Here is a 15,045-nt window from a genome sequence, read left to right on the forward strand (position 1 = left end):
TGAGGTTAGTACTTGTAGTATCGCGTAAATACGCAATCACTTGGCTTAGAAAAAAGGCCAAATCAACTCACATGTCAATGAGGACCTCTAGCGATCTCTGTAATAATTGCAGCACACTGACCGCAATTTGCTGCAGTGATATTTTTATCCGCTAGTCGGAGCTTTTGATCCATGAAGAAAATCGTTCTGGAGTGACGTCACAGTGACGTTGCTAAGACGTCACGTCCGGTCGGTTTCATCACTGTACAGTCATTCTTTCCTTTCACATGTGTTCCTGTGTTGTAGCGACAGTTCCAACCGGCTTTTTGTCCCACCGACTACAGTAAGGAAAAGTCCCCCGTAAAAACGCCACAAAAAGACACCAAAGCATCTTATCTTTCATTCTGCGGGAACAGACCGGTCGATTCGGGACGATTTTTGCATTCCAAGGACGAAAAGGTAGGAGTTGTGCCAGTAGGGAAAATGTGTCGTTGCGACATCTTTACAAAGAACTCGCGCCAAATTTTGGGATCTCATTTCGAAAATTTGCCACAATCGGTGCCAGTTGGGCTATCTCATTTATTTTTTCTGTACCCCGACTAAGCCTTCCATCTTTCAATGTTTGTAAGCTGCATTTGTATAGATAAATCCGTAGTAAGTTACTTTGAGACTGATTTTTGTATCGACTTGCGCCCCCCTCCCCACCTTAATTTTTCAGATCAATGTTTCCTTGATCTCACCCAACAGTTACGCAGCGAGAATCTTACCAGTCGAAAAATCGTTTTTTACTCAATTTATGACCCATGAAAATGTCGTTTTCCAGTCGCAATCGTTATTACATTCAGTTCGCAGTTCAGCGACCTGAAGAATGCTTTTGTCAGCTGTGAGTTTCTATATTTATGTCCCTGCGTGTCAGAGAATATCGTATGGTGCGCTATTTTTGCGGCTCCACACATGCATACATGGTCAATACGGGAGTGTTTCCTGGAAAAACTCCTTGGCAGAGACACAGACATAACTAGATAAAGTAATTACTGCTCATATCTGTCAAATTTATGAAATATGATGTCTGACGCCTGACAACTCCATTTATCACATCATTGGTTTCCATAGAATCACGATTATATTCAATACTGGAGCAATCCAAGATCAATTTGCAAGTGTCTAGTTTATTATCACCATCAGTGTTGGACCGAAAGAAGCCGAACACCACTGAAAATACTTTGAGACATAACAGAGTGAATATGACTTCTCTTACTTTCCATGACTTGATGGTCTTTTTTTTTTTTTTTGTATAAAAATCTGAGGAAAAGTACTGAAGACACATTTTATTGTCATCACACAGACCAGATCCAGTGAGTTACAATTTACAAAAGACATTCTCTCTCAGTTACCCACAATGCCCTCTGACGCTGCCAAGAAGCGCGCTGCGAGGAAGAAGGAGGCAGCGAAGCAGAAGGGCGGGAAAAAAGCCGAACCCAAACCTGAGCAGAACGGCACGGCTAACGGGGTAGAGACCAACGGTGTAGCCAATGGGGGTGAGTAGATCAACTTCTTTTTGTGTTTTCATGTACAAGAAAGTGTACCCTGGTTGCCAGAGAACAGCGCTCAGTGGCTAAAAGTTTTTTCCAAGCCCCTAGCAACATGCCCCGTAAATCAAATTAGCCAGCCCAAAGAGTTATGCTGCGTAACTCCCTTGGCCAACTGTACTCTGATGACAAGGGTGAATAAACTGTTGCCAACACAAAAAGCTGTTTTAGAACATGAGCCATGACTGTTTACCAAACAATATGAATTTGAAAGTGTCACAATATTAAAGACTTTAAAAGCCTGCCATAGACTTTAAAAATTTGTATATTTCAAATGCAACAATTAGATAAATCCTGTCATAAGACACCTGTAGGTTTCTTTTTATTTGTAAAAAGTTATGATATGAAGGAAGCTAATACTTTGCTGCCTTCACTATAGTCATGGATGACCTGAGCGCGACCATGGACAAGTTGGACATCGAAGCCCAGGCCGCCGCAGCTGCACGCTCGTGTACCGGCGTCCTGTCCTCCCATCCGATGGGGCGGGACATCAAGTTCGAGAGTTTCACACTCACGTTCCACGGGCACGAGCTGTTCCATGACACCAAGGTTGAGCTGAACACAGGCCGGAGGTACGGGCTGGTCGGACTCAACGGATGTGGTGAGTACACAATGTGTTCAGTTTGTGTGAGTTACTGTAAATACATTTAAGTTTGTGAGTATTTACGGTAGCGGGAAAAAATGGCTGTTCGTGGTGGTTTTAAGTTTGCAGTAGCACCATTCGCTGTAGCCTGTTGCTGCCATAAAAAAATGTTTGCGGTGGTTTTAAGTTTATAAGCATTTACAGTATTCCGATTGTTACTTAACATTTTCTATCCAAGAAAAGACTTGAGTTGCGCTGCCCATACTTGTAGCCTAGGTTTACGTCCCAAATTTGGAAATGATTGTGATCGTTTCATCTTATAATTTTTGTGAATATGCGTTTCTATCAAGCATTTAGTACTGTACATATATTACAGAACTGTTTGAAAACAAAAGGAAAACCTCCTTTGCCACTCAACTGCAGAGTTGAGTCCCCTTAAAAATAAAACAATATTTTATTCAGGTTTATGAAGGAATGAATGAAAGACCTTTATAATTAGTTTATTGTACATTTATGCTCCAACAAGCTAAGTGCAGGTCGTAGCGATAAGGCACAAATTCATCTACCGAGACTACTATGTGCTAGTATGTACAGGTTCAACTTCTTCTCGCTTCTTAAGACAGTTGTAATCATAAGGGCAGATGTAATCAATAATACAGGATTCATCTAGTTGCACAAAGAATATGAATTTTTCCTTATTATTTATATAACGGAAATTAGGAAACATATCTTGCATGCAATCGAAGAGGACGTTTCTTTCGTTGGTGTATAAAGTATAATGTATAAGCAGCTAATGACTGAGACACAAAAGAAAAATGTGGTATGTGATTCCGTTCCCCAGGAAAGTCGATGTTGCTGAGCGCCCTGGGGAACAGGGAAGTGGACATCCCGAGTCACATCGACATCTTCCACCTGACACGGGAGATGCCCGCCAGCGACAAGACAGCGCTGCAGTGCGTGATGGAAGTGGACGCAGAGCGCGTACGGTTAGAAACGGAGATGGAACATTTACAAGGCAAAGCAGACGAAGGTGAGAAACATCATCCAAATCTTTAAACATTCTCCCTGCTACATGTACCTAACCTCATATCATAACGATAGAGAATGATTTGGAAATCACGTGGCTACTTCAGTGTTCTTGAGCCAATAATGAATAAAGAGGGTCTGCATGTCCTTTTCTATCAAGCGATACGAGCCATTTTAGGTCACTGTTACTTGTAACCAACCCACTCTGATTCAACGTTATTTGTATGTTACTCCCACGCAGGTTGAAAAGAGTCTTTTCAACCTCCTTGGTTACTCCTGAAGCATTATTGGATGTTTTTATTCTATGTAAAACATTATTTCATATTTGTTATCCTGAATCCATCGTTGACCATAATTGAGACATTTCATGAGTAGACCTGTGAAGGCAACGTCAGATAACACTCAGAGATCATAGTCCTGAATACACGCAGTGACTGGATTCAAGAGGATGTTATTGTCACCAGCTTTGTTACTTTCATATTCAAGCAAATTTTGTGGGACTATCTTCAATTCCAGCACATGTATTATGTACATGTATTATGCTCTGTGCATGTGTAAACTTCAGGTTATCAGATGGAAATTAATACATAATCGTATGAAACAAATCAAACAAATACACCAATAAACTCACACCCAGAATGCAGTGAGAATTGACCTGCAGTGTTTGCCCCCCTCCCCCAGAATCAGCAGAGAGACTAATGGACATCTACGAGCGGCTGGAAGAGCTGGACGCTGACAAGGCAGAGATGAGGGCTGCTGCCATCCTGCACGGTCTCGGCTTCTCACATAAAATGACGGTGAGAAATAAAAAAATTTTGTCATACAGTAGAAGCCAGTCAATTGCACAATGGATGACCGCACACTTCTGTTAATTGCAAAGAATCCCCAAATCCAAAACTAGTGCAGTCCAGCTGTATAACTTCGTATTATTGCACCAGCAGGATAAATGCATGGAATACGCTGGCAAATGGTGTATGCAATTAAACGGCTTCTACTGTTCTTTCTTTCAAACAGGACTCAGTTAACCGTACACACGGATTCCACATGGTACTTGCAGAAACTTTCCCCAGCATTTACTTTGTACCGTACATAACCCTGCCTGTCCACTCCACAGCAAACCAAGGTGAAAGACTTCTCAGGAGGCTGGCGGATGAGAATAGCACTGGCTCGAGCCCTGTTTGTCAAACCTTCCCTCCTCATGCTGGACGAACCCACCAACCACCTGGACCTGGACGCCTGCGTCTGGCTGGAGGAAGAGCTCAAGAAGTAAGCATGTTAGATGTCTTAGACTAACCATTCCTGGTAGTAATGTTTGTTAGGTAGTAATGTTAGCTATATACATCAGGGCACTCCAGCCATCACTGAACAGAGACGGTTCCTGGCACATTTGACCAATTGCTGACCTGACGTATCTGCAAGATCACGTGTTGATGAGATCACGTGTCTGTAACTCTTGTGAGTTTCATCCTAAAGTGATTGGTCATCAGTATTGATCATGTGTGCGTGAGTATGCGTGTGCGTATGTGTGTTTTGGACCTACATGAGGGGTGTGAAGTCTACCATCTCTGTTTGCCTTCTGGTAACTTTGCTATATCATGGAGTCAGTAAATACCTGAGTTAACATACACCAAAGGAATACCTGTTTGCATCAACAAGACGATAAAACAAAAAAAACTGTGATACCATTGTAAAACCAAACAATCTAACATGTATTCCCAATTCTTTATCCAGCTACAAGAGAATCCTGGTGCTGGTGTCCCACTCCCAGGACTTCCTGAACGGTGTCTGTACCAACATCATCCATGTGAACAACTGTAAACTGCACTACTATGGTGTAAGTACTGTACCAACATCATCCATGTTAACAACTGTAAACTGCACTACTATGGTGTTAGTACTGTACCAACATCATCCATGTTAACAACTGTAAACTGCACTACTATGGTGTAAGTACTGTACCAACATCATCCATGTTAACAACTGTAAACTGCACTACTATGGTGTAAGTACTGTACCAACATCATCCATGTTAACAACTGTAAACTGCACTACTATGGTGTAAGTACTGTACCAACATCATCCATGTTAACAACTGTAAACTGCACTACTATGGTGTAAGTACTGTACCAACATCATCCATGTTAACAAATGTAAACTGCACTACTATGGTGTAAGTACTGTACCAACATCATCCATGTTAACAACTGTAAACTGCACTACTATGGTGTAAGTACTGTACCAACATCATCCATGTTAACAACTGTAAACTGCACTACTATGGTGTAAGTACTGTACCAACATCATCCATGTTAACAACTGTAAACTGCACTACTATGGTGTAAGTACAGTACCAACATCATCCATGTTAACAACTGTAAACTGCACTACTATGGTGTAAGTACAGTCTTTTGTCTCCAGTTAGCATACAATATGCTTCCCTAGGAAAAAATACTTTTCATGTAGTATTCTTATACTGTAAATCCATTTATTTTCATGGGGCTTAATTTTATGACAAAAGGGAAAATGAGGTTTTTGCTGTGCTGTTATACAGTAGTAATACATTAGAAACATGTATTGTCATTGTCGTGAACTTGAGAAGAAGTTAACGATGGTGTGCATAGTCCAGTAGTTAGAGGCCTTGACTCTGGAACTAGGAGCCGTGCGTTCGATTCTGGCTGTGTCGCTCACACGACATGCACGCTACCGGAAAGGGTTGCAGTCCTTCGGATGGGACGTCAAGCCATTGTCCACTGTTCATTGTGCTTGCCGAAAAGAGCTTGGGGAATTTCCCAGCACATTGAACCTGTAAATACTGTACATAGCGTCTTTCAGTAGTATGTAAGACAAACCTAGTATGTGACATTCTAATAACCTATGTAAGAGACAGTATCATGGTAAGCACAATATTCTTTATATTCAAATTGATGGCCTGCATCCCTGTGACCTGACCTTTAATCTTTGACCTTTAGGGTAACTACGACGTGTACGTGCGTACACGGCTGGAACAGCTGGAGAACCAGGCGAAGCGGTACAAGTGGGAACAGGACCAGATCAAACACATGAAGGTGAGGTCTTACTTCACCTGTATGTCACTTGTCCTGCACAGTTTCATTATCCACTCCTCTTTCCGAGTTTGTTTGTGTTGGCGTGTGTCTGTAGTTGTTTGTCAGTAGAGTGTCAGGAAGTCTTGTCGTAAATGCAAGAAGTAGAGGAGGTAGAACTAGGTAGAACTAGAACATTTGGTATGTGTTTGTTTTTTTACCATTTTCTGTTGTACTTTCAGAGTTACATTGCCAGATTCGGCCACGGTAGTGCCAAGCTTGCCAGACAAGCACAGAGCAAAGAGAAGACCCTGAAGAAAATGGTGGACGGAGGACTGACAGAAAAAGTTGTTCTAGATCAGGTGAGAGTCTTTTTATCCCTAGTAGTTGAAGTTTAACTGTTGGAGGGTGTTGGAGAATTGTTATAATAAGTTGTAAAAGATTTTCAAAGCCATACTACAATAACATCATTTCCAAAGCCAGAATCCAGTATTCAATATTTTGACTGCGGTGTTTGAATTACATTTTGTGGAAGCGCGCCTGATACAAATAGAAGCCCGTGGGGTGCCTTAGGTTACAGATTGGTCCTGAGTACTCATATTGAATGTTAATATTACAGCATATGCATGACATTCTGAAGCGGGTTTAGAATATAAGTTAACTGAAATGGTTTGTGTTCCCCCCACAGACGCTGACCTTCTACTTCCCTGAATGCGGAAAGGTCCCGCCGCCCGTCATGCAGGTTCAGGATGTCAGCTTCAGATACGCCGATGATCTGGTAAGTCATCATCATCATTGTCATCTTGTCACCTAGTCTCGTGAGGGCGTGTCAATAACTTTGACAAATTGTCTTGGTAACATTGGAAAGTTGCTCATTTTTACTATGGTCTGCAGCTTAGAAAGTGATTTACCAGTACTAGCGATGATGAAAATGTTGATGCTGCATTCTGTATTTAGCGAAATGCTAAGTGCTACTTCTTTCTTTCCCTAAACACAAGCAATGTTACAGTAAGAAAACCACATCTTTGCTAAGCATAGATAACTTTCGTACTATTTCTTGACTACATACAGGTATGGCACTTTTATGTGTAAATAATATAGAGAGACACTGTAGGGTAATATTTTTTTCTGTAAAAATGTATGCAAAAAGCAAAAGTTTGTCTCATGGCTGAAAACACTCTTTTGACACTTTTGCAGCCATGGATCTACCGTAATCTGGAATTCGGAGTGGATCTGGACTCTCGGATCGCTCTGGTGGGGCCAAATGGCGCAGGAAAATCCACGCTGATGAAACTCCTGGATGGAGAGCTGGTGCCGACAGACGGACTGATCAGGAGAAACTCTCACCTGCGCATCGGCAGGTTCCACCAGGTGGGTACCAGGAGGTGTTACAGGTTACAGGTGGGCTGGAGTGGATGGGGTTTTAGGGCACAGTCCAATGTTCCAACACATTTATGTCCCGACACCCCTGGGGGATAGTTTGTGTTATGTAGTGCCAAAACATAGGGGTGTCAGAACATAGGGTGTATATGTTACTTTCTTGTGTTTGACTAGAGACAATAACTGCAGAATTTATGTTTTTGTTATGTACACTTGTAAGTTGTTACCTTTCCAATAGCATCTACAAATCATATAGTCTTTCATAGATATTGTGATGCATGGTATAGCTGTTTTTGCCTGGAGTTTATAAATTCTGTTGAAGGCTTCTGCTGAGAGGCCTTTATTTGTAGGTGCATGCTAAGTTTAATTGCTGCCTATTAGTATGATTTTATCATCTTAATAACTGAACTTCCAGTCTTGGGGCCAAGCTTCGTCATGCTTGACTTTAGGCTCCAACGATGTAAGTGTGGCTCGCCACGCCTGCACTGGTTCTCGGTAGAGGTCACAAGTACATGTAGTCTCACAAGATTCCGAAACATAACAAAGGAAAAAGTCAAAACTCTTAAGAAACTCATTGAGGACGAAACAGGGCTGGAAGGGAAAGGGCTTCTCTCTGCAATAAAGACAAGCAGTTCTGGAGGATTAACTTCATCTGCTCCACCTCACAAGAGGATGAAAGATGATGATGATGAATAACTGAACAATGTCTTTCTTGTAGCATCTTCAAGAGAAGCTGGACCTGAACCAGTCTGCAGTGGAGTTCCTGATGGCGAGTTACCCTGAAGTGAAGGAGATTGAAGAGATGCGTTCCATCGTGGGGAAGTACGGGCTCACAGGCAGGCAACAGGTCAGGATTTCTGCCTTATAACTCATGATCATAGTTGTCTCACTCTGTGGAAGTAGTTTTATTCATGTGTGTGTTTGTAAATACTGAGGTTGGAGGTTTGATGTATTAACCCTGTAGCGTGCGCAGTCCAGTGGTTAGTGGCCCTGCCTCTGGAACTAGAAGCCGTGAGTTTGATTCTGGCTGTGTCGCTACATGCACACTACTGAAAAGAATTGCAGTCCTTAGGACAGAACATTAAGCTGTGGTTCACTGTTCATTGTGCTTGTCGAAAAGAGCTACATGTACGAGAATTTCTCTGGTACAATAAACCTGTAAATACTGTACATAGCATCTGTCACGACCTGTAGAAGACTTCACTGAGCTTAAGCTGGATCGAGATCACTTTCCTTTCGCTGTGCTAACATCTCCTTCCCCTCCCCCCAGATGTGTCCGCTGAAGAACCTGTCCGACGGACAGCGAGCGCGGGTGATCTTCGCGTGGCTGGCGTGGCGGGCGCCACACCTCCTGCTACTGGACGAACCCACCAACCATCTGGACCTGGAGACCATCGACGCGCTCGCCGACGCCATCAACGCCTTCGAGGGCGGCTTGGTACTCATCAGCCACGACTTCCGACTCATCAACCAGGTTAGTTAACGAGTTATTGATTAGCCAAACTTAACAAGTTCTACATTTATCTGGTTAAGTTATCTATCAACCTGATCAAGTTAATAAGTTATCCATTAAACTGGTTACATAAGACTCACTGGGGCTGATCAGACATGACTCAACTATCAGCCAGGTTATCTATTAACCGTAACAAGTTAATAGGTTAAGTGGAACATGATTGCTGCTCATTAAACAGTTTTAAACTCATGAACCATGTTAGTAAGAAGTTATCTATTAACAAGATCCAGTTAACAAATTATCCATTAACCTAGCAAAGTTAACATGCTTAGTGGAACATTACACTCACTTATGATCAGACATTACTTCAGACTAGATTAGTTTACAAGTTACTCATAAACCAGTTTAGGACGTTAACTCATCAAACTGGTTAAGTTTGCAAGCTAATATCATTCTCACTGCTGCTGAGTGACCACAACAATTTGTCCTTACCGTTGATGTAATCGGAACAGATTGTTTTCAGTTAAATGAACTTGCTGAAGCTCAATGTTTCTGACTTAGGGACAAGAGATGCTGCTACAGTGAGCGTAGTTCGGTGCCCAAAAGTGGTCAATGGCCTTGCACTGAGCAAACTTGTTAAAAAAGATACTTTGCACCGAGGACTGTTCTAACCGTAGAACCAATATTTTCCCCCAGGTTGCGGAGGAAATCTGGGTGTGTGAACACGGCACGGTGCGGAAGTGGAAGGGAGACATCCTGTCCTACAAGCTGGACCTGAAGGAGAAGATCATGAAGGAAAACTCCAGGTTTAACAAGATCAAGTCTGTCATCTAAATATCCCACCATCTCAGGGCCTTCCCTCCAAACTGTGGTCATAGCAATTGGGGTTTATATTTGACATCCTTATGCATGTGAATTTCCTCATAAAAAAAGGTAGAAATGGCCATTTGATATATACATCCATTTTTAATAGAAAGTTGCAAGGAATCGAAAGATTGAACCATATATTGATGTCTGCGAAGTTGTGAATCCTTCAGAAAACTGCTGTAAAATGAGAGAAAAGACAGAAAACTGAGTTTTGAATGATTTTCACCAAAAATTTTGGATCTTCAAACTAAGAAGAATGTCACCTATAAAACCAAGCTATTTGACCTAATCAGTATTATAGAATGCTAAATACTGTAATCATAAATGTTACACCTACGTATGAAACAAAGAAGTACTAAATTAAAAGACTACCATTAAAATTCCTACGGAATTTGCAGCCACCACCACTCAGGTTTAGTCGGGATAGAGTAGAATTAGAATGTAAGGGTTAATATTATCAAGGATGTAATATATAATGTCCTTGATATTATTATGCCAAGGTTACACAGTTAAGGATACTCACTCACTTCTACCAAGCTGCAATACCATGTATTACAGAATGGGGGCAGTGTTACACACAGTCAATGATGCACTATTCACCTGAAATGTTTTTGTGGCCTATGATAACCACTGCTTTTTGCAAAAGTATAGCCAAACACTAGCATTAAAGTCACGCAAGACAGCAAATATATTATAATAGAATGCTGCAGATAGATGTGCAAAGGTTAGCTGTGACAGGTCACTCAGTAGTATAACCAGCTGCTGTCACATGCCTGTGAAGCTGTTACGCTGAAGGGCGGGTATACTGGCTATACAGACACAGACACAGAATGGGGTAATTACAGTAAGTTATCTAAAGAGGGTCAGGCAAGATAATTTTTCCTCCCACTGTGTCAGTTACATAAAATAGATTCTTCCCTTTAGCATGTATATTGAAATAGCCCTTAGAGGCAACATGTATAAGGAACATTATAGACACACTACATTACAAATTTAAAGCAGGCTTATTCAGACAAGCAGAGATACTAACTGTAAACTTTGCCCATTCAATTGCCTTAAGGTATTGAAGTCAATGAGTAGATTTTTTTCTATATGTAATTAGTGTCAGAAAATGTCAGAAAAGGAAATGTCGTCAGTTCTGTATGTATAATGCCCGTTGTAATATTTCCTTCCTTCTAAAGTTGTGGACTCAGCTGGTATAATGCAGTAGGGGCTGTCCATTATATATATTAGGAGGGTACAGAACAATTGATGACGAGACGGACAGGCCAGTACCTTATTTGGTCATTTGGGGAATGGTTCGTGCAGTGTTGAAATGTTTGTAGTTTATCGTGAATATTTTAACATTTTTTTACATACAATTCACACTTTGTACAGTCTTGAAAAAAGATGACAGAATAAGTGAAGTATGTTCTCTCCATGTGTATAATTGCTATGTGTAAGTTTAGAGTATTTAACTTTGTTATATCTGGACTTTGAATTTACCCATGTAAACTGATATATGTTGCATTAATGTACATCTATTGGGTAACTGCCATCAAGTCCTCTATATTTCAATGTTATTTATTTATATACTGGTTACTGATAAATTAGTCTACATGAAAACGCATACATGTGTATTATTAGTCTGGTATATTTTCTTTGTGTCACATGTTTTCTTCATAGAAGGATTTATGGAAGGTGTGTTGTGAAAAGGCAGAATAAAAAGGAAAAAAAGTCTTTGTTGCTGTCTTTGTTAAGGTTTCTTCACGAATTGAAGTGTGCCCAGAGAACACACGTGTATTTGTATGCCAAAGATGCCAATATCTGCACATTTGACACCGAAAGCCATCAATTTTATCTTCACTAAGCCATATTGATTTGATTACTAGTATATGGATGACATCAGTATGCGCATCAATATTTGGCTGTTTCCAAAGAAAAAAAAAATCCCTGCTGAAAATTGTACAAAGCAGCTGCAAAATGAGCAAATATATACCATACATTTTTTTAAAAATATATCGGAAAGCATATACTACCATCATAGAATGGCAACTGTTCAGTGTACCGTACTCTGTGTCTTTGTTCAACCTTCCTGACCACATTGAAGGCAACCATCCGTTTTGGGATTCCATCATCCATATAACAATGTAATCTGAATGTTTATGGACATGTGTGTACAACACATGAGAATGTACACACTACCAGATAGATGTTAGGCAAATCAGTTCAATGTTTAGAGCTAGAGAATTCTCTGAAAGAACAGTACTGCAAACACGTATCTCGGAAAAAAATGTTGTGTTTCCTGACCTACCCTGGAAAAAAAACTGGCAACCCTAGACTTTTTTGTCACATAGCTATAACGTTAGTTTCCAATTAGAATTTTTATTCAGTCTGCTTAGTATTGAAGTAAAGTTACTTCCTGTCTTATCTAATGAAGGATAAATGTCTCCATTATGCACAGAATGAAAGTTTGACATTGAAAGATACATGTAAGTGTCCTCATGCATTTCAGTTCAACAAGACCTTTGGCCAGTCTTTATAAAACTACAAGAGAAAAAGATAATCTCTACCTACCGACCCTAATTTTTTCAGGATTTTTTTTCCTCGGTATTTTGGGTTGGAGATAACGTTAACGTCACCAAAACGTTTCAACGGATCAATCAGAAAACGGCACAACGTTCCCTCCCAACATCTGCTTGGAAGCCAGTGTTAATGACCTCATCTTGTGGTCTTGTCCAGGTGTTAATTACATGATAAGTAGAGGAACATTTCAGTAAAAGATCAAAGTTGTCATATACTAGTATAGTATAGCGGATAAGGTCTCCAAGCAGACGTCTGGTGTGAGAGATCTTAATGTTTCTGTGACGGCTGGGCTTCTCTGACAGTTCCTTACTCCACAAAAGAAGATGAACAGTTAAGTTAAAGGTTAAACTCGTGAATGGAAAACTGTTGACATGTCCGCGTTCCCCATAACTTACTCAAAACGTAAAAGATATGATGTATACAGTAATGTAGGTGGCGCTTCGACGGGCGGACATGGTGTAACATGGGCTCCTCGCGTAGCACCTGGAATCGATCCTTTTTATGTCAACTTATGTTTTAAAGGTCATTCTAGATGTATGTAAAGATGTCAGGGCCTATTTGGGAAGGTTTTTATCTGCTTTAAGTCTAATTTCTAGCATATCTTTACATTTTCAAGTCAGGACTATAAACCCTATCATAGCCTTTTCTGCAGTACCGCTCCCGGCCGTCCCTGAAAAGTGGCTAAGACGACCGTCAAATTGCCAAATTTCCCTCTTTTCGGGAATTTGGAAATCATGAAAGGCTCGCAAAGGGGTTTGAATTTTAAGGCTTACTTGACATTGTTTTGAATAATGCGACCATCTGAAACCAAGAATAACAATATTTAAGACATTTCAGAAACAGGATCGTTGGATTTTAGGTCATAAATGACACGTTGCCTTTAGAATTTACCAATAGAGGTCGTTGAGTGTAATGTTCTGTGGACTATCACTTTGTGAATCTGAAGGACTATCCAAGCGTTATTTTTATTTTGCGAAACAAGAAGATGTTGAACAAATGTAACGATGTTTCTCTCTGTTCGCCTGTGAATAGATCCAATTTTCTTTCCAAATGCTATAGGATGTGTGCATGGAGCATGGGGCGCATGGGGGGAGAGGCGAAGGCGTTTATTGGGCTTTCGGTTGAAAGAACAAGACTTAGTGTAAACGTTCAGTTACACCGTCTTCTGAGTCAATACAATCAACCAATGATAAAGGGTTTATTTTGCTTATCATATCATGTTTTGAGAATTTTCATAACCTTTCGACTTTTCAAGCGAACTGTCCTATCACTTTTGGAGCATGCAGGGGATGTCATCCGGGACATTAAGTCAGAGTGGCCTTTCCTGCTTATCTAGCAATGATAAGATTGAACTGAATGTTTCTCAAGTGTTCAAAAGGAGTTAACATGCTAGGGAATCTCTAACTTTGAAACAGGCAGCTGTATCTGAGGAGAGGCAGGTGTGATGTTATTCATTATCATAATTTATCAATGTGTATTTGGCATTCTGCTTATATATGCTAACGTTTATGAAATAACGTTAACTGGAATACATGTAAGACACTTTTGTGTATGCTATAATGTATTGGATGTATTAGTGTAACATTGTGTAATCTACTGGCTGTTAATTGTTGTTGGAAGAGTTATAATTGTATGTACATTATATGTCTGTCTAATAAACCACGAGTAAAAGTTTCTGAGTAATTTTTCATTATGAAGTCATGATTTCGATAGGATGTACTTTCCCCCCTAAAATAACAGCACTGAGCACATGCATTGTCTTACAGTGACTTCAGATAGATAAGAGAACTTCGAGTCTCAAGCAACTGAGGACATCTTAAGTTAATCACACCTATCTCTAGAACATCCTGTTAAGAGAACTCACTATATAAAGAGAACCAATATAGCATAGATACAAACATGTTCTGCAACTTGCCAACAAAATAATTGTCGTCGCCATGTAGATCTATTATTTCAATTTCGAGTTGAACCTTTCTACTATACTTTTCAGGTCATCCCTCAGAGAAAGGTTTAATGTCGCATGATAAACCTTGGGTGGCAGGCGTAATAACATCTTGCCAAACTCCTGTCAACAAACGTTCAAGGTAGTTCCACATGCTGACTCTTTTACTCGTGGTTCTGACATCAGATAACGAGATTGTATTCATTCAAGGTTCTCTTTTTATTTATTTCTCAACAGTGTGACAATACAGAAACATCTGAATTGAAATTGTAGCATTTTCAGTACATGTTTTAAAGCTATAAATGCTTCAAGCTGTTTAGTTTCGCTGTTTTGAACGTATGAACATAAATAGAAGGAGTAGGATGAATTATGCCCATGAGCACCCATGATGCAAGTGATGGTAATCAAGCTTGATATTTACAGCAGAGCATTCAATCAAACTCATATCTATTCATAAAGTTAGAGTAATACCGTTATGGCAGACGTTAACAACAAATCTCACAAACGGATCAAAGATACGTCAACTTAACTATGTTGAAACCCGAACCTTTTTAGTAATACTTACGACACATGTGAGTAAATGTGTACATAATGCTTACAACTCTGAGCACTGATTGATT

The 15,045-nt window shown here is 40.3% G+C and overlaps 1 protein-coding gene across 1 annotated transcript; it reads left to right on the forward strand.

Annotated features, from left to right (window-relative positions):
• The first annotated feature begins 213 nt into the window (after nucleotides 1-213).
• On the forward strand, nucleotides 214-11,637 carry LOC118424030 (ATP-binding cassette sub-family F member 2-like). Its single transcript, XM_035832461.1, has 14 exons — nucleotides 214-438; nucleotides 1,370-1,517; nucleotides 1,948-2,169; nucleotides 2,993-3,181; nucleotides 3,859-3,974; nucleotides 4,292-4,443; nucleotides 4,909-5,011; nucleotides 6,147-6,242; nucleotides 6,461-6,580; nucleotides 6,907-6,996; nucleotides 7,416-7,589; nucleotides 8,317-8,445; nucleotides 8,869-9,072; nucleotides 9,748-11,637. The coding sequence occupies exons 2-14, from the start codon at nucleotides 1,379-1,381 to the stop codon at nucleotides 9,883-9,885; spliced, it is 1,872 nt and encodes a 623-aa protein (XP_035688354.1). The 5' UTR covers nucleotides 214-438; nucleotides 1,370-1,378; the 3' UTR covers nucleotides 9,886-11,637.
• The last annotated feature ends 3,408 nt before the right edge of the window (nucleotides 11,638-15,045 follow it).

Source organism: Branchiostoma floridae, chromosome 10 (genome assembly GCF_000003815.2).
Source record: "Branchiostoma floridae strain S238N-H82 chromosome 10, Bfl_VNyyK, whole genome shotgun sequence".
In the NCBI taxonomy this organism is placed as follows: Eukaryota; Metazoa; Chordata; class Leptocardii; order Amphioxiformes; family Branchiostomatidae; genus Branchiostoma; species Branchiostoma floridae.

What these genes read in the sequence shown, in the direction of transcription:
- LOC118424030 (XM_035832461.1), top strand. Translation starts at nt 1,379, where the DNA reads ATGCCCTCTGACGCTGCCAAGAAGCGCGCTGCGAGGAAGAAGGAGGCA. An exon ending in CAACGGTGTAGCCAATGGGG is followed by an intron (nt 1,518 to 1,947) that starts GTGAGTAGATCA and finishes CCTTCACTATAG; the next exon opens with TCATGGATGACCTGAGCGCG. An exon ending in AAAAAGTTGTTCTAGATCAG is followed by an intron (nt 6,581 to 6,906) that starts GTGAGAGTCTTT and finishes TTCCCCCCACAG; the next exon opens with ACGCTGACCTTCTACTTCCC.